The following is a 22,470-nucleotide window of genomic DNA, read 5'->3' as shown; positions in this document are numbered from 1 at the left end:
CAACTGAGGGACTCAAACACAACTAATAAAAAAGGTTCAAACATTCACTGATGCTTCAGAAGGAAACACAATGCATTGAGAGTCGGGATGAAACAGGATGAAAATGTACAAATTTTTCTTATTTCGTTTAAATATCAATTTATTTCATTTAGTACTGCGCTTCAGAAGCAACAGAAGATACTTACATGTTTCCCAGAAGACAAATTAAATACAATATTCCAAATTCAAAGTTTTCACCCCCCGACTCTTAATGCATTGTGTTTCCTTCAGGAGCATCAGTGAATGTTTGAACCTTTTTTAATAGTTGTGTTTGAGTCCCTCAGTTGTCCTCAGTGTGAAAAGACGGATCTCAAAATCATTCAGTCACTGCTGTAAAGGGCTCAAATATGCAAAAAATCCTTGAAAACTGAAGAATCTGCAGGACCTGGAGGATTTTTCTGAAGAACAGAGCTCAGTTTAACAGCTCAGAACAAACAAGAGACTCATGAACAACCATCACACAACAAACAAACAGTCGTGGATCATCCAGGTAACCACACACAGTGTTAAGAATCAATGGTTCACAAACTTATGAATGGGGTTATTTTAATAAATTCAGCTATTTTTTTGTCTTATGGATTATATGTAAACATCTTTTATGTAAAATATCTTACTCAGGACAGTACTAAATAAAAAATAACATGCATTTTGTATTATCTCCCTTATTTTGTTAAAATTTGTCACTTTTTCACAAATTCTGCAAGTGGTTCACATACTTTTTCTTGCAACTGTATATATATATATATATATATATATATATATATATATATAGGGTTTTTTTAATCTAAAAACTTTAAAACCCTTTCAAAATAAAACCACATTTGGTCCCAGCAGATCTAAGTGAAGATGTTTGTTTGATCTTCGGCTCACACTGATGTCCTTTAGCGGTTTGGCTTTGGTGAGAATTTCTTCATCTGTTTTCATCTCAGAATGACTCTCATCAGATCATCTGAAGATCAAGATCCTCCGCTCAACATCTTTTAGGAACACATTTTAGCTCCTATAATTTGCATTATTTTCATGACATTTAGACACATTACCCTGGGGTAGTCCCCCTTGGTAGAAATCACGTTCTGGGGGGCGAGAGAAATGGGAACGTGGGGGCAAATGCCACTGCCCCAGATTGTCATTACTGTATGCATACAGACATTTTATTTACATAATTCACATCAACTCTTTCCCCGCCAGCGTTTTTTGAAAAAAGTTGTCAAGTTGCAGCATTTTTGATCATTTTCACAAAACTTTCACGGCCCCCTGAATATTTTGTGGAATGAATATCTGAACACACAATATATCAAAAGAAAGATACTATTTTACTTTATTTTAGTTTTATTAATTTATTTATTTCCAGTTAATAATTTTAGTGCTTCAACTTCAACTTATTTCAGTTAACATTTCAGATTTTTTGCTTGAAGTTTTTCAACTAATAGCTATATTTTATTTTATTTCAGCTTTATTTCAGTTAACAGAAATGTTTTAGTTTTAGGTAACGATAATAACCCTGCATTGCGGTAATGACATTTAATGAGCAAAATGTCAATTAAACATGTCTCGATGCAAAAATTGGCTTTCATTATTGTTTTGTGTTAGTGGTGAAATCAAACTCAGTTTTTGAGCGATTCAATCAACAGGAAGTGATGTCATGGATGGCTGAGGCTGGTGGAAACCTCTTCATTATTTTTAGAGCTGCAGGAAACTCTTTCTTTACACGATTAATTCAAAGAATCTGCTATTATTATTGTGAGAGGAAAAGGCAAGAATCAGCAGAGCTGTGGCGGTTCATCTCTGGCGTGTGACCTCTGACCGGATACACGGCTGTTTCCATGGCAACGACCCCTTTATACCGCCAATACCAAGAGTTCAGTTCCACAGAAAATCATTTTTGTAGCTCAGTTTTGAGTAAATGATGACAGAATTCCAGATTTTTCTAAATATTTTGAGTGAATTATGAGTCAAAAAATGATCATTTAATTCAACATACATGTGTACGTCTCATTTGCTTTGTGATTTAAATCAGTCAACCTAGATTTTTTTTTTTTCAGTTCCCCCCAATAAACATGATTTTTGCATAAAACCAACAAAATTACCTTTATTGCAAAGGAATTATCATTCAAAAATGGCCATTCAGAGTGATGTACATGTACATGTATATACAATTTTCTACAACCTACCCTGCATTCTCCAATGCTGAACATGATCTGAATGTCATAGTACAACTACGGTCATAAATGTGTCATGTATGATATGAAAACTGAGATATTGAGGCTGATATTCTTAGCATTAATGTTTTAGTAACGAGGATGTTCTGAATAGTGCATTGTGGGATATATAAGCATAGGTGATGATAGGAGTTTATTCGATGATCTCAACCTTCATGGTTCGAAGCACATCACAGAAAGTGTGATCTAGATCGGTTTAATCAGAAATGATCAGTGCTGATTTCTGAAACGTGACTCAAAGCACCAAACGGCTGCTGCTTATTTCACAGTGAAAGTTCATTTGACCGCAGATCAGTGTATCTATAGTCCCTTAGAAGATGAATGCTGCTAAATGAGGTTTTCTAGCGTTTCACCCTGGGTCAGTATGGATGCATTCGTACTGTTCAAACTCTTATATTTTTTTTAAGGTGAAGTGTGCAATTTCTGTCACTAAACAGACTTGCAAAAATAATGACTGTTTTCCATTGGTCAGTGTACCAGGGTTATACTCGACTCTACAGTTTAAACTAGGTTACGAGAAGGTATTTTAACATACAAAAATTACACGCCTCACCTATTTATTGCTACTGTTCCCAGCATATGTCATGCTTGTATTCATCTTGTTTCATGTTCTACTGAAGTAGAGTTATAGTCATTTCTCTAATGTTTTCTATTCTCCTTCCACAGGACCGGTGCTGGTGCTCGCCCACCGGATCTACAGAACTCATTCAGAACTGGTACCAAATGAGCGTTACTGCACAACCTATCCACAAACTATCACTATTCTTTTTGACACATCTTTTAACATCATTATTATATTATATGTTGATTATATGTTGTTTAAACAAATAAAATTCCTAATAATAAATTATCACTTTGGATATTTATAAGTAAAATGTTTTGGGGGTTTTTTGGATGGCAAAAAAAAAGCATCCGGACGAATTATAATGGGCGTGATTAGTTTTGTTTGTCGTCAGTGTTGCTAGATTGAGTTGTTGTCGTTTTTAAGTGATGAAGACATTAGTAGCACAGCACCAGCACCCTGTCGGTGGAAACGGAGTTAGTGTCATTCAAAAAACAGATCTGAAAACATTACCCAAACTATTCTGTACAAGAACGATAACTATAACAATAACTATATTAGCATCCACACCAGCGGACATTCTGTTTAATATAAGTGCATGCTGCAGTTTTGTTGTGTTCCGCTTTAAATGCTCGAGCTCTTTAAAGTCAAATGGAATAAATTCCAACAATATTGTTCCTCTGTGTCGTTATCGTTACAGTTGTGTTGTGATTTTGCTATTCTCTTAGAGTTAGAATGATTATTAAAACTTTATGGTTATAGTTATCATTCTTGGTGTAACCAGCCCTTTATTCTTCTAGATCTGGCGAGGTGCGGCTTACGGTCACGACACACTCTTGACTTCCTCTTTGAGTCCTCAGGTTAGAGTAGAGCCGATCGTCCAGCATGGACGCCAGTTTGTCTGACGGACTTATGTCAGAATAGGTGTGACGCATATAGTCTGAATCCTGATCCAGATCAGTAGGGTCTGGCATGAGTGTGTCTGTGTGTGAATGCAAATGAGAGCTAAATGTGGTCATCGACCCACCGAGGTCCACAACCTCCATCTGTGAATGTTTATGTGAATCGGCGGGATGAGCAGTTGTCCCAAAGTTCTCCAGTATATCACAATCCCTGGCACAGTTGTCCTGCGATTGCGATGAAAAGAAATGTCGGCTTGTGTTGTTGCTGCTGTTGTTTGCATTTTCCTCCAAGTCTGGTCCAGAACTTTCTGCAGCCGAGGGCGGACCAGCACCCTCCTGCTCCGGACCGGCTGTTTCCGGCTCGGGTGATTCTGTACCTGCGGCTCCCTCGCTGCCCTCCTCATCCGCTGCGCTAGCGATGCGAGGCAAGGTACTATGGTAGCGTGTGTCCAAGGGGTAGTTGGCGCTGTCACCTCGGCGTAGTGGGTAGCAGCGCTGTCGCTCTAGGGATGGTGAGTATCTAGCGGTACCAGGGTCGCTGTACTGTTTGCTGCGCTGCCACTGCTTCCGGAGATGGATACGGGAACGGTGGCGGTGACGCAATGAGGGTGAACCCTGCTGGTCGAACTGGGGATCATGGCGTAGGAATTCGTTGAACAGCGCCTCCGTCTTCTCATCGATGCTGTAGTCTCGGCGGCGGAAGCGCGGTCTGGGTTTGGTCGCAGGTTGTGGTTCTTGGGAAGCCTCTGCCTCCAAACTTACACTGCTCTCCGACGCCTCATCTTCCAGCTCCTCTTTAAACAGCCGTGCCTCAAAACTCTCGCAAACCGTGCCTTTACGGCCAGAATTGGTGAAAAAGCGGCGGCGTTCAGAAGCAGTCTTTGTGGAGCTACTTCCAAACAGTCTGAATTCCTCTGGAGCCTTGCAAGGAGCCTCGATAGAGGCGTAGCCGCTGTCCATTTGCAGAAGCTTCCGGTTGTTTGTCTCTCCGTCGCTGCCTCTCTCAGAGTCTACACTGTCTCGTCCGTTTCTCCTCTGCCCGGCATCCCTGACCACATCGTCATACGGCAGCTCACCATCCCCGTCCATGTCGTCATCGATGTCTTGCGACTGGTAGTTGGGGACGCCCGCTCTTGATGCTCCTGCCGAGCAAACGCTGTCCGCATCGCTGCGAGTGGAGTCTCTGTCGTTGCTGCTCAGGTCGGACGAGGCGTACTGCTCCAGTGACGCTCTCAAGCTCCAGATGTCACGGTACAGGCTGGGCTGCTCTAGACTCTCCTGATGACTCGCCGGACCAAACTCTTCACCACCGCCTCCTGATGCTCCTGCCATCATCTCCTGTCCATCCTCTTCACCATCCAGAGGTCCCTGGGATGAGGGGAAAGCTGTAGTTGTGTCTTTCATCACTGCATCTGTGTTGTATTTGAGCTCCATTACAGCCTCTACCTCTAACCTGCACAGACAGGAAACAGAGCCCAAAGCATGATGTCAGTCGCCAACACACTCTCCATTCAGAAAGGTAAACATTGTTATTTTAAGGTAAATAAAAAAGTGCTATATTTCTAATAGAGGTGGTGGGGAAAATGGAATCACAGATGTTCTAGATTGTTAGATGATTCTAGATTGTTCCTGACAAATTAATAATCAGTATTTTACAGAATCTTTAAAAGAAATTAGCAACAAGCCATTTCAATTTTCCAAAGACTTGCCTCCATATGCAGTTGCTGAAAATTTGAGATGCATGGAGGACTGTTTTGGAATTGGACTGTGATTCCTAAAATTGAATGGTAAGGTGCCTTAAGATCCCCTAATTCAGGAGAGTCCAACCCTGCTCCTAGAGGGTCAATATATTTAGCTCCAACCCTAATTAAACAAACCTGAACCATATAGTCAAGGTTTTCAGAATTACTAGAAAATTTCAGGCAAGTGTGTTTGGGCAGGTTGGAGCTAAACTCTATAGGACATTGGCCTTCCAGGAGCAGGTTTTTATAACCCTGCCCTAATTTAGAGGAGTCCAGTCCTGATCCTGGAGGTTCACTATCCTGCACAGTTTAGCTCCAACCCCAATTAAACACACCTGAACCATCTAATCAAGGTCTTCAGGATTACTGGATACATTCAGGCAAGTGTGTTTGGGCAGGTTGGAACTAAACTCTATAGGACATTGGCCCTCCAGGAGCAGGTTTTTATAACCCTGCCCTAATTTAGGGGATTCCAGTCCTGATCCAAGAGGTCCACTATCCTGCACAGTTTAGCTCCAACCCTAATTAAACACCTGAAACAGCTATTCAAGGCCCTCAGGATCACTAGAAACTTTCAGGCAAAAGTGTTTTAACAGGTTGGAGCTAAACTCTAGGACATTGGCCCTCCAGGAGCAGGTTTGGACAACCTTGGCCTAATTTAGGTGGGTCCAATTCTGATCCAAGAGGTCCACTGTCCTGCAGAGTTTAGCTCCAACCCTAATTAAACACCTATGAAACAGCTATTCAAGGTCCCCAGGATTACTAGAAACATTCAGGCAAGTGTGTTTGGACAGTTTGGAGCTACACTCCATTGGACTTTGCGCCTCCAGGAGCAGGTTTTCACAACCCTGCCCTAATTCAGGGGAGTCCAGTCTTGATCCTGGAGGTCCACTATCCTGCACAGTTTAGCTCCAACCCTAATTAAACACACCTGAACCATCTAATCAAGGTCCTCAGGATTACTAGAAACATTCAGGCAAGTGTGTTTTAACAGGTTGGAGTTAAACTCTATAGGACATTGGCCCTCCAGGAGCAGAATTGGACAATCCTGGCCTAATTTAGGGGGGTCCAATCCTGATCCTGGAGGCCCACTGTCCTGCACATTTTAGCTCCAAACCCAATTAAACACACCTGAAACAGCTAATCAAGGTCTTCAGGATTACTAGAAACATTCAGGCTAGTGTGTTTGGGCAGGTTGGAGCTAAAAATCTATAGGATATTGGCTCACCAAAAGCAGGATTGGACATCTCTGCCCTAATTCAGGGGTGTCCAATCCTGATACTAGAGTTTTGCTCCAACCTGCAGGATTGGACACCCTGCCCTAATTTCTAGGGTATTCCAGGAGTTCCTGAGGTGCCATGGCTGTACCTGCTGAGGGCAGGAGGAGCTCCTGCAGTGGTGTCCAAAGAACCAGCCGAGAGGCGTCTAGGCGGTTCCATCTGTGCCTGAGTGGGAGGTTTTCGCAACAGAAAGTCACCGACTCCACCCTGTAAGTTTTCTTCTCCCTGATCCAGTGTCTCACTGGCCGCCCGCTGCCTCTGAAATGCACGTCTCCGTGGAGAAACTAAAAGAATTCAAGAAAAGAACAGGAATAGCCAGGTAAGAATATTCACAGATGACCATCATTGACTAACTCAGTCATAGACTGAAAAGAAACACAAGCTCTGTTCCAAAACCTTCTAAGACAGCATCATAACTACGAAGAAATCTTATTCGAAACACTACATAAGCTGCATCTGAGGCATCACAGAAATAACACTCACAATAAAATATAAGGTTATCATGTGATACTGTGAGTGTTATTTTAGTATAATTTATATACAATTATAGTATTTACCTTTTATTTTTATATTTTCAGTTTTCATTTTAGTTTATGTCTTAGTAATTTCATTATTTATTTTTTTGTCTAGTATTGGGATTGGACACCCCTGAATTAGGCCAGGGATGTTCAAATCATGCTCTTGGTGGGCCAATGTCTTATAGAGTTTAGCTCCAACCAGCCCAAACACGCTTGCCTGAATGTATCTAGTAATCTTGAAGACCTTGATTAGTTGTTTCAGGTGTGTTTAATTGGGAACTATTTTATCAGTGCATTTTGAAATATGATGATTGTTTTAACGGATCTTGTTCTTCAGGAACAGCCTTCATGTCAGCAGATCAGCAGCTTTTGAAACGGAGAGGTGAAGAAGCTCCTCGGCCTCACTAATGACCGCATGTAATGCAATCTATTGCTCATTAGCAGGAAATGAGCAGCCGTACAGACTGACCTTTCACATCAGGTGAAGAATAATGCGATTATTTTATAATTCATTTATCAGGAAGCAGATTTTGTCCTGCACTCTTGGTTGAAGTCTGTGAGCCAATCCGATCTCACAACAGTCACATGACTTTAACTAGACTGAGCTACTACCCGTATTGATCCGGTATTGATTCCTCTTCTCCAGGCTCATTTAGAGCTGAATAAAAGCTCTCTGGGTGTAAAACATTGTTTAGGGAGACTGCCTTTGGATTGTGTGATTTCTGAACAATATTGCAGCTCATATGTGGAATCATCATTGTTGAAGTTTGTTTATTCAGTTTGTTTATTTGTTTATTAGTTATTATATGCTTATTATGAATTAATTATTTAATAATTAAATTATTATTTAATTATTTATTAATTGATTTATTATTTATGAATTAAAGCTTTCCAGCACTGGAGAGAGCTAAGAGGGAAGGCCTGAAAACTGCTTTGATCCCTCTTCTCATGTGAGTACACTGGGTTTTGATTGTCTGGAGCTGCTGTGCTGTTTGCGACTAACAACAAACACTTTGTATTTACTCGTGTGTACTGTATGTTCATTTTTTGTGCTTCCTTGTCGTTCGTTCATTAACTGCACTTTATTTTTCGTGAAGCATTTTGTTGTGCGTCAGCTGTGGTAAACAGACATCCACTTGTATTGCGTGTGTAACAGCGGCCAGATAGTGAGAGTTCTGCAGTTAAACGACTGCGCACTGTCGGCCGCTAGAGAATGAGGTGTTTAGCATCATTGGTAGTGCATTCACCTCGCATGCCACCGGCAATCGGGCAGTGGTTCGAGACCCATTCAAAGCAGGGTGGTTAGAATTGGAGCGTGAGTTTTGGAGGCGAAGCAATGAAGAGAGGGGTGTGTTTGTTTGGGTTGATTTCAAATATCAACAATGTCCAATAGCGTAGTTCAAATATCACTTACTGCACCTTTAACTGAACTGCAGAAATGTCACCAACACATATGGACAGATTATTTGTTACACTGTAAAAACATATTTTTCTTACTCTGTATTTTTGTCTTGTTTTCCAACACAATTATCTGAACATCTGTTTAAAAAAAGAGATAATTACTTACGAACCAAAATAATTGTATTTAATTTGTGATGTTTTTGTGTATAAACTTCGGTGAGATTTCTCAGAAATCAAGACGTCAATTCTTGTCATTTTGCTTCTCAAGTGAATATATCTTGTTTTAAGGATGTTTAGATAATTATGTTGGAAAACAAGACAAAAATACTGAGGAAGAATATGATTTTTTATGTATATATGTGTGTGTTTCAGGTCGTCACCTCTCATGTCAAGACTCGCTGCTCTCTGGATGGTGTCGAGTCTCCATTTCTTGACGCTGAAGAACGGACCCGCTCCCTCCAGGCTTGCGTGGCGTCTGAGCTTAGAGAGGAAGTGGAGCATGGTGCCCTGAGCTGGACAGGAAGTGGAATCTCTGTCCATCAGCAGGCTTCTGCTCATCACCTCAATCTGAAAATAAAGCGAATACATAACAATGAATACAAAATATAACAAATAATAATGATAATCATTTTAAAAAAGGCCTTAAATAAAAACACACGCTCGGTGAATGAATTTAAAAGGCTGTGAGATGGGATGCATAGCATGTAGCTGTGGGATGAAGCATCTCAATGCGCCTGTTCACTTTGATGTTACCTGTTTGAAGGTCTAACTGAATTTCGGCTTGCACTTCTGTAACCAAAGATGAATTATAGCATGTAACACATCAGTCACGGTCCCACAGCAGCTGAACACCCTCTGTCTCGGCCTGCTACAGTAGCCCCGCCCCCAACCCTCAGCATGCTACAGTAGCCACGCCCCAACTCTCAGCCTGTTACAGTAGCCACGCCCCAACTCTCAGCCTGTTACAGTAGCCACGCCCCAACTCTCAGCCTGTTACAGTAGCTACGCCCCAACTCCCAGCTTGCAACAGTAGCCACACCCCAAACTTTCAGCCTGTTAAAGTGGCAATGCCCCCAACTTTCAGCCTGTTACAGTGGCCACGCCCCTTACTCTCAGCCTTCTACAGTAGCCACGCCCCAACTCTCTGCCTGTTACAGTAGCCACGCCCCAACTCTCAGCCTGTTACAGTGGCCACGCCCCTAACTCTCAGCCTGCTACAGTAGCCACGCCCCAACTCTCAGCCTGTTACAGTGGCCACGCCCCTAACTCTCAGCCTTTTACAGTAGCCACGCCCCAACTCTCAGCCTGTTACAGTGGCCACGCCCCAACTCTCAGCCTGTTACAGTAGCCACGCCCCAACTCTCAGTCTGTTACAGTGGCCACGCCCCTAACTCTCCGCCTTCTACAGTGGCCACGCCCCAACTCTCCGCCTGCTACAGTAGCCACGCCCCAACTCTCAGCCTGTTACAGTGGCCACGCCCCAACTCTCAGCCTGTTACAGTAGCCACGCCCCAACTCTCAGCCTGTTACAGTAGCCATGCCCCAACTCTCAGCCTGTTACAATGGCCACGCCCCTAACTCTCAGCCTTCTACTGTTGCCACGCCCCAACTCTCAGCCTGGTACAGTGGCCACGCCCCTAACGCTCAGCCTTCTACTGTAGCCACGCCCCAACTCTCAGCCTGTTACAGTGGCCACGCCCCAACTCTCAGCCTGCTACAGTAGCCACACCCCCAACTCTCACTATAGGCTGAGCTGAATGTGATTGATCATGAGCAGATCTGAGCAGACGCTCTCAATGTTCTGATGGTACCTGAGAGGCTCAATGTTTACACTTTTGGGGATATAAACCCATAAATGGCATACTAATAGTAGTCAACGAACAATAAACTGGGTTAAGAGAATGCATTTTAACATAATAAATCGTACAAATCTTAAAAAAGCTTCACTTTTAAAGAGAGAGGAACTAAAATAGAACGTTCAGATTTTTTTGTAACTTTAGTGTAAATGTATTCTAGCAGTCCTCAAAAATAAAATAATGAACTTGGTAATGAGCATAATATGGGTTGAATTTAAAATCTGTAGTTTTCACATGACGTCACACCCTTATAGAAACGCCCACCTGGAGGGCAAAACAAGGCTGCTTGTTAGCAGTGATGATAGCAGTGACTGACGACTCACGGTTTGTGATCGGGCAGGTTTGCCGGTGTGTTCGGCGCTGGTGTTCAGGGTGAAGTTGAGTGTGTCTCCGGGCAGAGCACAGCTGGGGCTTTGACTGCTCCACAATCCTGGAGCCTCTGGCATGGGGCCCTCAGTGGGCTACACACACACACACACACACACACACACACACACACATTTATTTGCTCTGCTCCTCAACTTAGTGCACTGACTACATAGGCTGAATTTTAAGGCATCATGTGCATCAGACTCCAGAATATAGCCAGTGTGATGAAGAAACCTTTGGACAAATTAGTGCATTCTAGTGCATTTTCAACATTAGTGTATAAATGCTGCTGATGCTCTTCAGACTGACGTGTGTCACCTGGAATATGGAGAGGGACGGGTGTTGTGAGGGCTGTTCGGTGACCGTGACGCTGTTCTCCGGTGAATCACACTCCATGATGGTGAGGATCTTCAGCGCCGGCGGCTGGATGTGCAGGTGTGTCAGACGAGCTTTCTTCAGGTGATGGAAGTCTCCTTCTGTGAGCGTGTACCTGAGAGAGAGAGAGAACGGATCAGTATTGAGCTCCTCTTCATTCCATACCTTTCTGTTCTTTGTAGTTCTAAACTAAAACATGAACTCGACTGGTCATGTGATCACCATCAGCTGAATACAGACACACATGACAGATGCTCAGCAGTGCTTTGGAAATCTGACCCTTGACCTTCATAACAGTGTGTCTGACCTTCGACCTTTCTCCTGGTCTTTGGCGCTCTGCTCATAGATGGCAGCTTCGTTGAAAGAGACCCGTCGTCCGGTGCACGACGCAGACAGGAAATGATCCACGTCCGTATCGCCATGACAACTGGAAGTGGACATCGACTCGCCGCTCTCGAGTCTGATGGTGATGTCTGAAGAAGATAAAAAACCTCAATAATGCAGATCTGTTTGTCTTTTCAGGAGGGAAGATGATCATAAGAGCTTTATTAACATTGCCTCTTAAATGACTGCTAATTATTTTTGATAAATGTTACATTTATATCAGACTCTTTGAAATTCACTATTTTTTACTTAAGACACTCGATCGTATCTTCATTGATGCTTTCTGAGAATTGTTTACTCTCACTTAAAACAAAACCAACCGACATTTAAATTAATAGAACAAAACTAGGTATTATTTAAGTCTCTTAATAGAAAAAAAGATTAATATTTAAATCTTTTAATAGAACAAAACCAATAAATGTTTAAAACTCTTAATAAAACAAAACTGATAAATATTTAAAGCTCTTAATAAAACAAAACCGATAAATATTTAAAGCTCTTAATAAAACAAAACCGATAAATATTTAAACCTCTTAATAAAACAAAACCGATAAATATTTAAAGCTCTTAATAGAACAAAACCGATAAATATTTAAAGCTCTTAATAAAATAAAACTGATAAATATTTAAAGCTCTTAATAAAACAAAACCGATAAATATTTAAACCTCTTAATAAAACAAAACCGATAAATATTTAAAGCTCTTAATAGAACAAAACCGATAAATATTTAAAGCTCTTAATAGAACAAAACCGATAAATATTTAAAGCTCTTAATAAAATAAAACTGATAAATATTTAAAGCTCTTGATAGAACAAAACGATAAATATTTAAAGCTCTTAATAAAACAAAACTGATAAATATTTAAAAATCTTAATAAAACAAAACCGATAAATATTTAAAGCTCTTAATAAAACAAAACCGATAAATATTTAAAGCTCTTAATAAAACAAAACCGATAAATATTTAAAAATCTTAATAGAACAAAACCGATAAATATTTAAACAAAACCGATAAATATTTAAAAATCTTAATAAAACAAAACCGATAAATATTTAAAGCTCTTGATAAAACAAAACCGATAAATATTTAAAAATCTTAATAGAACAAAACCGATAAATATTTAAATCTTTTAATAGAACAAAACCAATTATTATTAAAATATCTTAATAGAACAAAACCGACCAACAAAATCTCCTTATTTCCTTGACTATATTAATTTATTTGTGAATCATTATTAAATCATGTTCAGGCACCTTGTGTCGGCTGACTCTCCTCGACGTATGTAGTGTTGGTTTTTTCCAGGTCATCACTGGCTCTGAACATGAAACAAACACAAACAACATCATGTGAGAATTTCAACGTCATTCATCTGTTGAACTCAAGCATCTGAGATTATTGATTTGTTCAGAGTTTGTAAACACACACACACACACACACACACTACATGTGCTAATGAACATGTTTGTCTAGTCCAGTTTTTCCAGTAAATAAAGTGACATTCTAGAGGATTCTGTGCTGATGGACCCTCGTGCATGAAGAGATGTTTATATTGACTGAATAACAGCATCATCTTCTGCTCTTCAGGAATAACAGCTCCTGTGTGGACTGGGCGGATCGCTGACGTGACACAGGTGAGTATGAATGAATGAGGAGGTTTTCATGTGTGAATGTTCACCTGGAGTAGCGTCGTTCTCCTCGACAGCAGCGGTGACAGAAGACCAGCAGGACGGACAGAACGATCAGCGTCCCGCCGGCAAACACACACAGCATCACCAGCAGCAGGACGTAGTTCTCCTGAGAACCCGACACCAGAGGCACGTCCTGTTACATGCACACGCGTGTCAGTCTGAGATCAGTGTCATGCTCCACACATCAGTGCATTTCACAGAAAACTTTTATTTTTCTGCTTTCTGTGCATTTCCTCCAGTGTACTGGTCAAGAGGCAGAAGATCACAGAAACCCCCCAGAACACACAAGAAACCGTGTGTTAGCATGCTTTTTTGTCTTTCATCACTCACTTTTCATTGTATTTGTAACGTGAGTCATTGTACAACACAATGGTCAACTGCTGTTGTTTTTAATTGTGCTTCATACGTAATTTGAGATTGAAATCACTTACTCTCGCTTTGAACAAATCCAATTATTTAATTCTCTTAACAGAACAAAACCCATTAATATTTAAATCACTTACTTAAACAAAACAGATTAATATTTAAGTCACTTAATAAAACAAAACCGATTAATATTTAGAACAAAACCGATTAATAAATAAAACAAAAATGGTTAATATTTAGAAAACAGATTAATATTTAAACTTCTTAATAGAACAAAACTGAATAATGTTTAGAATAAAACCATTTAATATTTAGAACAAAACTGATTAATATTTAAAATTCTTAATAGAACAAAACTGAATGATATTTAGAACAAAACCGATTAATGAATAAAACAAAAATGATTAATATTTAGAGAACCGATTAATATTTAAACCTCTTAATAGAACAAAACCAATTCATATTTAGAACAAAACTGATTAATATTTAAAACAAAACTGATTAATATTTAAATCTCTTAATAGAACAAAACCGATTAATATTTAGAAGAAAAACAATTAATATTTAAATCACTTAATAGAACAAAAACGATTATTTAGAACAAAACTGATTAATATTTAGAACAAAACCGATTAATAATTAAAACAAAACTGAATAATATTTAGAAATCCTATTAATATTTAAACCTCTTAATAGAACAAAACCGATTGTTATTTAGAACAAAACGGATTAATATTTAGAATAAAACAGATTAATATTTAGAACAAAACCAAATAATATTTAGAACAAAATCAATTCATATTTAGAACAAAACTGATTAATATTTAGAAAACCGATTAATATTTAAAAATCTTAATAGAACAAAACCAATTAATAGAACTGCGTTTAAACAATCAATCAATAGCTTTTCTGATTTTTTTGTTTTTTGTAATTGACGAACTTCGCACCTTTATTGAATCATCACTGAACTGAATTGATCTGAATAATAACTCTATCATCTTCTGTAGAGCTGCTGTACAGCAGAATCTGAATTAGTCTCATATCTGATGAAGTTTGCATCATTGATTCTGATATTTTTCTGTTAATTACTGTGAAGCTGCTTTGAAACAAAATACCTTCAGAAAGAAAGTGCTACAGGTTTGAATGACATGAGGACGAGTAAATGATAACAGAATGATCTTAACCATCCCTTAAACTTGTGTTTCTGCTCTCTGTCTCACTGCAGCGCTGATATACTGTAAGATCCTTCATTAAATATACATTATTCGTCTGTCCGATATGTCTGCAGAATGTACAGCCTGTACTGCAGACGTTTGAGAGTTATCGAGTGTCTCAGCAGCGCTGGATTATACAATTACCTCTGTGAGAGATGACTGATTAATAAGCGCTGACAGACTGTTCATAATCAAAACTCTGATGAAAGATCTTCAGCTCGATTCCTGTCTCTCTCTGAATGCGAAACCAGGACACAGTGCGCTAAAATTAGAGACAGAATAAGGCCTTGAGCCTCGACGCATGCACTGCGCTCACTGAGGAGAGAGTGTGTGTGGATCTGATTTCACTTTCTGTGGAGAAAATAAACATTATTAGCGATCTTTCTCTTTAATGTGCACGTGAACGTTTAGTGTGCACAACTGACAAAAACAAGCTCCTCCAAGGGGTTTCCCTCATGTGAGGTCAATCTTTCCATCCAGTGGGAGCAACCTGGATCAGTGTCTCCATGGCAACAGCCTCCCCGTGGCCCCTCCCTCACCTGAGGTGCTTCCTCATTTAAGAGCAGGTGAAATACAAACTGACTTCAGATCACGAGAAGGAGTGCAATATAGCTCTATCACGACTGAGATTAGGCCATAGGCACGTCAAAATTACAATCGCAAATACGGCATATTATTTGTATAAAATAAAAGATTATTTATGAACAATAATATTTAAATGAACAATAATAGCCACTAGAAACGTATAAGAAGTTTGTACAATAGCAAATAAACACAACAAACAAGTCAAAAGCAGCGCTCTAGTACAGGATTAAGTTAAATAAAAATATAAGGTTATGAAACTTAACTTTGCCCTTGTTCCAGATCAAATCAATTTGGCTAAGTAATTGATTAATAAGACCAAAGATTGCCCTTTTGATATACCCAAAACTAATTATATCTCATGTTTAACCACTATCGACATAAGCGGCAACTTCCTGATGGACTGGCTGAGATGAAGCTGTTCTCGGCGGGTACACGAGCGCTGAACGGCCGCTGACGGCCTGGAGTTCGCATCTCCCAAAACGTCTAAATAAATTGTCAAATAGGCTGTATGTCTATATATCCATCGCATATTTGAGGTCTAAACAACTACATTCTTGCCTAAAAACTCTTAAAACTACATTCTGTGACCCAGTAACAGTAGTATTTGTAAAATTACAGTGGGTTTGATCCTCCATTGACGCTCGCTGTGAGAAATGCTGCCAGTGTAGATCCGGCAGAAACAAGCGGAGTGATACAAATTGTGAAACGGTTTGCGTGTGATATTAGTAGACTACTGCATGGCTGGAAAAGGCTCTCAGCCAATCAGATTCGAGAACAGAACTAACTGTATACCTTTCAAAAGTTCGGGGTCAGTAAGATTTTTTTTCTAATTTTATTTGGCAAGGATGCATTAAATTGATCAAAACTGACAGTAAAGGCATTTATAATGTTACAACAGATTCTATTTCAAATAAATGCCATTCTTTTGAAAAATAAAATGTCAGTTTTCACAAAAATATGACTGTTTTCAACATTGATAATAATCATAAATGTTTCTTGAGCAGCAAATTATCATATTAGAATGATTTCTGAAGGATCATGTGACACTGAAGACTGGAGTAATTCAGCTTTGATCACAGGAATAAATTACATTTTACTATATATTCACACAGAAAACAGTTTTTACATTATAAAAATATTTCACTATTTTTACTGTATTTTTGATCAAATAAATGCAGCCTCTGTGAGCAGAAGAGACATAAAAGACCCCAAACTTTTCAACGGTAGTGTATTTCACTTATTCTAGCTTTTACAGTTAGAGCTATACTGATTCTAAAAATGTCCATGATTTTTAAAGATTTATTAATTTCTATGCTTTTTCCAGTGTTTTCTCATCCCCAGATTGTTCCAGGTTTTGCTGACGGTGGGATGCTGTGGACGAACACATGCTGCATACTGAGTTCCTCTTGTATGTGGTACAGGTGACGTGATTTTGAACACACCCAATAACTCAAGCTGTTCTTGTTTTTCTCGTCCGCAGCGAATGAAACAGATTCTCTCACAGATTTTCAGTGCGTCTCCAAACAGCAAGATGGACTTTCAGAGAAGAAATGCCAAAAGAGAGAAAAACACTTAGTCTGCAGTTTTCCAGGCAGCAGTGAAGCCGTTTCTCATGATGATGTTCTGCAGGTTTTGTGTGTGTTTCCCATGTTGTCCAATAGTTAGCCATTCATTGGAAATGAAGACCCATTTCCAAAAAGTTTGAACATTTTCTCACCTGCATTTGACATGCAAATCAAATAACACTGAATACATCTGAACAATGTCCTCTGATCATTAAAGTTTAACTGCTATCATATATTATGCTCTGTTTATTGTATTTCTGTTTACCTGAATTGAAAAAAAAGCACCAGAACTGTTTTTTTTTCTCTCTAAAAACCATTTATTGGACTTCTCACCATTTTGCACATAGGAATGAATGGGTAAGTATGGTAACCAGTATGTGTGTGTGTGACACGTGTTTGTTGGGAGTGTGTTTGCAGTGTTGTACTCACAGTGGTGAGACGGGTCTGTAATGGAGACTCATCACTCATGATCCAGAAGCGTGTGTGTGACGCCTGCAAGAACAGAGGAGAAAACGACAGGCAGTGAGTGAGTGAGTGAGTGAGTGAATGAGTGAGTGAATGAGTGAGTGAATCAGTGAGTGTGTGTGTGTGTGTGTGTGTGTGTGTGTGTGTGTGTGTGTGAGTGTGTGAGTGAGTGAGTGAGTGAATCAGTGAGTGAGTGAGTGAATCAGTGAGTGAGTGTTTGTGTGTGTGTGTGTGTGTGTGTGAGTGTGTGAGTGAGTGAGTGAGTGAATCAGTGAGTGAGTGTGTGTGTGTGTGTGTGTGTGTGTGTGTGTGTGTGTGTGAGTGAGTGAGTGAGTGAATCAGTGAGTGAGTGAGTGAATCAGTGAGTGAGTGAGTGTTTGTGTGTGTGTGTGTGTGTGTGTGTGTGTGAGTGAGTGAGTGAGTGAATCAGTGAGTGAGTGAGTGAATCAGTGAGTGAGTGAGTGTTTGTGTGTGTGTGTGTGTGTGTGTGTGTGAGTGAGTGAGTGAGTGAATCAGTGAGTGAGTGTGTGTGTGTGTGTGTGTGTGTGTGTGTGTGTGTGTGTGTGTGAGTGAGTGAGTGTGTGAGTGAGTGTGTGTGAGTGTGTGAGTGAATCAGTGAGTGAGTGAGTGTGTGTGTGTGTGTGTTTGTGTGAGTGAGTGAGTGAGTGTGTGAGTGAGTGTGTGTGTGTGTGTGTGTGTGATTGAGTGAATCAGTGAGTGAGTCAGTCAGTCAGTGAGTGAGTGTGTGTCTGTTAGTGTGAGTGAATCAGTGAGTCAGTGAGTGAGTGAATCAGTGAGTGAGTGAATCAGTGAGTCAGTCAGTGTGTCACTGTGAGTGAATCAGTGAGTGAGTGAGTGAGTCAGTGAGTGAGTGAGTGAGTGAGTGAATGAGTCAGTGAGTCAGTGAGTGAGTGAATGAATCAGTGAGTGAGTGAGTGAGTGAATGAGTCAGTGAGTCAGTGAGTCAGTGAGTGAGTGAATGAATCAGTGATTGAGTGAGTGAATCAGTGAGTCAATGAGTGAGTGAGTGGATCAGTCAGTGAGTCAGTCAGTCAGTGTGTGTCAGTGAGTGAGTGAGTGAGTGAGTGAATGAATCAGTGAGTGAATGAATCAGTGAGTGAGTGAATGAGTGAGTCAGTGAGTGAGTGAATGAATCAGTGAGTGAGTCAGTGAGTGAATGAGTGAGTCAGTGAGTGAGTGAATGAATCAGTGAGTGCGTGAGTCGGTGAGTGAGTGAATGAATCAGTGAGTGAGTGAGTCAGTGATCGAGAAGCGTCTGTGTGATGCCTGCAAGAACAGAGAAAATGACAGGCAGTGAGTGAGTGAGTGAATCAGTGAGTCAGTCAGTCAGTTAGTGTGTGTCTGTGTGTGTGTGTTCTAATGGGTCACAGACAGCAGAGAAACACAATGCTGAATGTAAATCATACAATACAACCATATACTCAATTAAGCACAGCACAGTTAATAAGTTAATCAACTTTTAAAAGGGATGAGAAATGCTTCTCATAGACTGTGTGTAGAATCAAACTCTTCTGTATATTGACACACATTCATCCGTCACTTAGTAATTTGGCTAATTGTGACATTCTGTGTTCAGCTGCTAAATCACTTACACAGTCTCTATGTCATGTTAACACTTTTACAGATTGTTGAATGTCTGCAGTTCATGTTGATGTTAATAAATGTGATTTTTGATTACTTTTGTATAATGCAGGTTATGTGATGTGTGTCTTGAAGTGAAACGGGTCGAGACGCACTGGACTGTGACGTTCTGGTAGGACTGATGCTGCTCAAACACACACACACACACACACACACACACACACACACACACACACACGTCCAGTGAACTAGAAGCCATAAAAACACTCAAACATCCACTTCATTCTGCATTCATTAGAGCTCTTTAACTCTAACCGCACACACAATCGCAATTAAACAGCGAGCCAATGTTTCCTGTGCATGTGTGATGCTGGGAAACTGAGCGTCTGACGGAACATTGAGTATTCATGAGGAAAACTATTGCTCCAACACACACACACACACACACACACACACTCTCCTGGAGGAGAGCAAGAGATGCCCACTGATGTCATCTGGGGCATTATGGGATTGATGGAGGATGCTGTGGCGGTTAGTGAAGCAGTGCTGAGAGCTGCAGAAAAGTAGGACACGGAGAATCTACAGCACTGCACTTCTGCAGCCGCCTGCCTTTATTAATGACTGAAATCTGGAGAGCAGGATGTCACATGACCAGCGCAACGATGACCTATATTTTATATATTTATTATATAAGTAAAAATTAGCTGATAAAATACCAGAATTTACATTTTATTTATATATATATATATATATTAGAGATGCACCGATACTAAATTTGTCCACCGATACTGATAGCCGATTAATTATTCTGCCGATACTGATAAAGATACTGATAGTTTGGGGGTTCTGCCTTTTATACCTTCTTTTAAATTGATAGTTTCATTATAATTCTTCATTAATCATTATATTTTTAATTATTATATTTTGAAAGATTAAGAAACTTGTTTCAGAGTAACTGCTATCAGTTATAAACAAGCACATTACTCACATCAATATTAATACACATTAACTAAATTCTGAAGATTAAATTAATATTTCCTAACTTTCTGAATGTTATTAATTCATATAATTACTATTAATATTGAACATCAAACTGGTTTCTTAGCATTTTCGTTACACAAAGCACAAATGCAGTGCATTTTCCGGCCCTCTTTTGATTGACAGGATATATCGGCCCTGACTATTGGCTGTTTTTAAACTATTGGCTGATAGTGTGAAAATTTGCTTTTATCGGCCAATATCGATTATTGGCCGATATATCGGTGCATCTCTTTATGTATATATATATGCTAAACATTAATTATGCACAATATTTAATATTTTTAAACTTTTTTTACATTTTGAATAACCTCAGAATATGCAAATATTGGCCAGTATGTACAAGTCTATCACTAGTCAGTTATAATAATTAAATCCTCCGCTAAATGAAATCATATGAAATCAGTTGTGACGTGTGTGATTGGATGATGTAAGCTGGTTTCATGAGATCTGTACATGTGAATGCATTGAGAGCATTACATAAAGCCAGTGTGAGGTGAATGATTCCTCTGCAGTGTGGAACTCACACAACAGTCTTTTGTTGCTCGTTGAGGCACGAGCGTTTTACAGTTAATCCAGCGCGCGGCTGGTAAAGCTCGAGGTTTGTTCGGCGCTTACGTCACTATTGCTGTTTTGATCGAGTGGCTTTGAAATGTTGATGCATCGCGACGCGTCCCGCGCAGGGCGGTGAAATGACGCTCCTTCAAAGTCGATGATCACGAGAGACGCGCGTAACACACATTTCCATCATCACAGACACAGTTAGATTATTAGCGGAACTCAGAGACGCGTATTCAGAACGCGCTTCGTCCTCAATGCAATAATGCATTTTAAATCAAACGCGTTAAATGCAGGCAGACAGATGAGTGCCAGATGTGTCGCTAAACATCAGCGCGCGTGAATGGGGGAATCACTCACCTATTTGTAATGCATGCTGTCCGCGCGAGGGACGCGTTATAAGCGCTCACCAATGGCACGACGCTCCAGCAGGCGCGTTACATTTCATCCTAATGGCAGCCGGAGTTTATGAATGAAGCCCGGAGATGAAGCCACGCCCACTGGCGGTGATGATGCGAGCGGTGGGATTCCTCCTCGATGTGCGTCAGAGAGGACGATGATGATGATGATGATGATGGTGCTTCATTGTGCACTGCAGAAATGCACTGATTCACAAAACCGGTAGTGTTCAATCATATCCAACTATAGTAATCACGTTTACTTGCTAATTAATATCATGTATTTTGGGAACTGCAGATGAAGAAGTGTGTGTCTACAGTGAGAATAAGAGCTCGAGCAGCGGGAGGTGTTTCACTGCAGCAGGTGCGCGTGCACTTCATACTGATGCACGTTCACACAGCTCACACTCTTCAAGTAGTAAATAAAACAAAGATTATTGGAGAATGTTTTAAAAGAAAATACTGTCAAAATATATTCCAAGAATGTTCCAATTAAGTTATGAAAAATGTTTTTTCTTAGTTATGCAAACGTTAAAGGAACATTGCATTGTATCATTCTTCAAACATTATGGGAACGTTACTTTTCAATGTTCTCTGAACGTTCTGAAACAAGTAACATTTAAACAAACGCCCAACTGAAATGTTTCAGAAAACGTTCCATGAATGATGATGTAAGTAATGTTTCTGCGCTAACGTTCTGAGAACATTATTAAAGACCAGATAACATTGAACAAACATTCTATTAACGTTACTGGAAGAACGTTTGTTCATCACTTTGCCAGAACGTTGTTAGCCGTTGTTAGTCTTTCTACTTCAAAATTTCATGTTTAATTCAGATTCGTTTCTTTTTTAACTATTTGTGAAATTTATCAGTTTCTGGGACTGGCAGTGTTTATAGATGACAAATATTACATAAAAATATGCAACTTACATTTAAAAAGAAACTCCACATTCTACAGGCCAGGGGTCGAATAATTAATTCGGTCTAATAATTATAAAAATGTAGGCTAAAATTAAAATAATTTTAAAATGAATGCAATCAAAATAAAACACTTACTAAAATTAATTAAATCATAAAATGTAAAAAAAAAAAAAATTATTTTAGAATAAAAATGTAAAAATAAAACACTTTCTAAAATTAATTAAATCATAAAAATATTTTTTTTAAATTATAAAAATATAAAAATAAAACACTTACTAAAATTAACTGAATCATAAAAATGTAAAATTAAAATATTTTTAAAATATAAAAATAAAACACTTACTAAAATGAATTATATCATAAAATGTAAGATAAAATCATTTAAAATTAATACAATCAAAATAAATCACTAACATTAAT

The 22,470-nt window shown here is 39.4% G+C and overlaps 2 protein-coding genes and 1 long non-coding RNA gene across 11 annotated transcripts in view; 1 reads left to right on the top strand and 2 right to left on the bottom strand.

Annotated features, from left to right (window-relative positions):
* Positions 1-2,100: 2,100 nt before the first annotated feature.
* On the bottom strand, positions 2,101-21,260 carry LOC127496192 (voltage-dependent calcium channel beta subunit-associated regulatory protein). Of its 3 annotated transcripts, none has more exons than XM_051863922.1 (10): positions 21,091-21,260; positions 17,497-17,559; positions 13,325-13,443; positions 12,903-12,964; positions 11,571-11,736; positions 11,207-11,378; positions 10,843-10,980; positions 9,044-9,230; positions 6,833-7,028; positions 2,101-5,175 (listed from the first exon to the last, which is right to left on the bottom strand). In XM_051863922.1, exons 2-10 carry the CDS (start codon positions 17,533-17,535, stop codon positions 3,609-3,611), a joined length of 2,646 nt encoding a protein of 881 aa, XP_051719882.1. In that variant the 5' UTR covers positions 17,536-17,559; positions 21,091-21,260; the 3' UTR covers positions 2,101-3,608. The 3 variants fall into 3 exon arrangements, with proteins under 3 accessions (XP_051719882.1, XP_051719872.1, XP_051719888.1); XM_051863912.1 differs by having other exon boundaries at positions 13,325-13,470; positions 21,091-21,259; XM_051863928.1 differs by lacking the exon at positions 13,325-13,443.
* LOC127496804 (uncharacterized) lies at positions 6,931-9,181 on the top strand. The gene is made up of 3 exons (XR_007925372.1): positions 6,931-7,063; positions 7,600-7,743; positions 9,036-9,181. It is a non-coding gene; the product is annotated as an uncharacterized LOC127496804 (long non-coding RNA).
* Positions 17,689-22,470, bottom strand: part of mau2 (MAU2 sister chromatid cohesion factor) — a 266,008-nt gene continuing 261,226 nt past the window's right edge. The window contains exon 20 of one of the 7 annotated variants that reach the window (XM_051864052.1): positions 17,689-17,704. The gene's annotated coding sequence lies outside the window, so the exon portion shown is untranslated. Of the gene's footprint in view, positions 17,705-17,774; positions 17,791-17,838; positions 17,861-17,926; positions 17,949-18,012; positions 18,035-18,086; positions 18,109-18,178; positions 18,193-22,470 lie in introns of those variants that run through there. The other 6 variants (XM_051864043.1, XM_051864036.1, XM_051864028.1 and 3 more) reach the window with 6 other exon arrangements.

This window comes from Ctenopharyngodon idella, chromosome 2 (assembly GCF_019924925.1).
Source record: "Ctenopharyngodon idella isolate HZGC_01 chromosome 2, HZGC01, whole genome shotgun sequence".
Classification (NCBI taxonomy): domain Eukaryota; kingdom Metazoa; phylum Chordata; class Actinopteri; order Cypriniformes; family Xenocyprididae; genus Ctenopharyngodon; species Ctenopharyngodon idella.
Note: the sequence above shows the minus strand (reverse complement) of the source record. Positions and strands in the feature narration are given on the sequence as shown.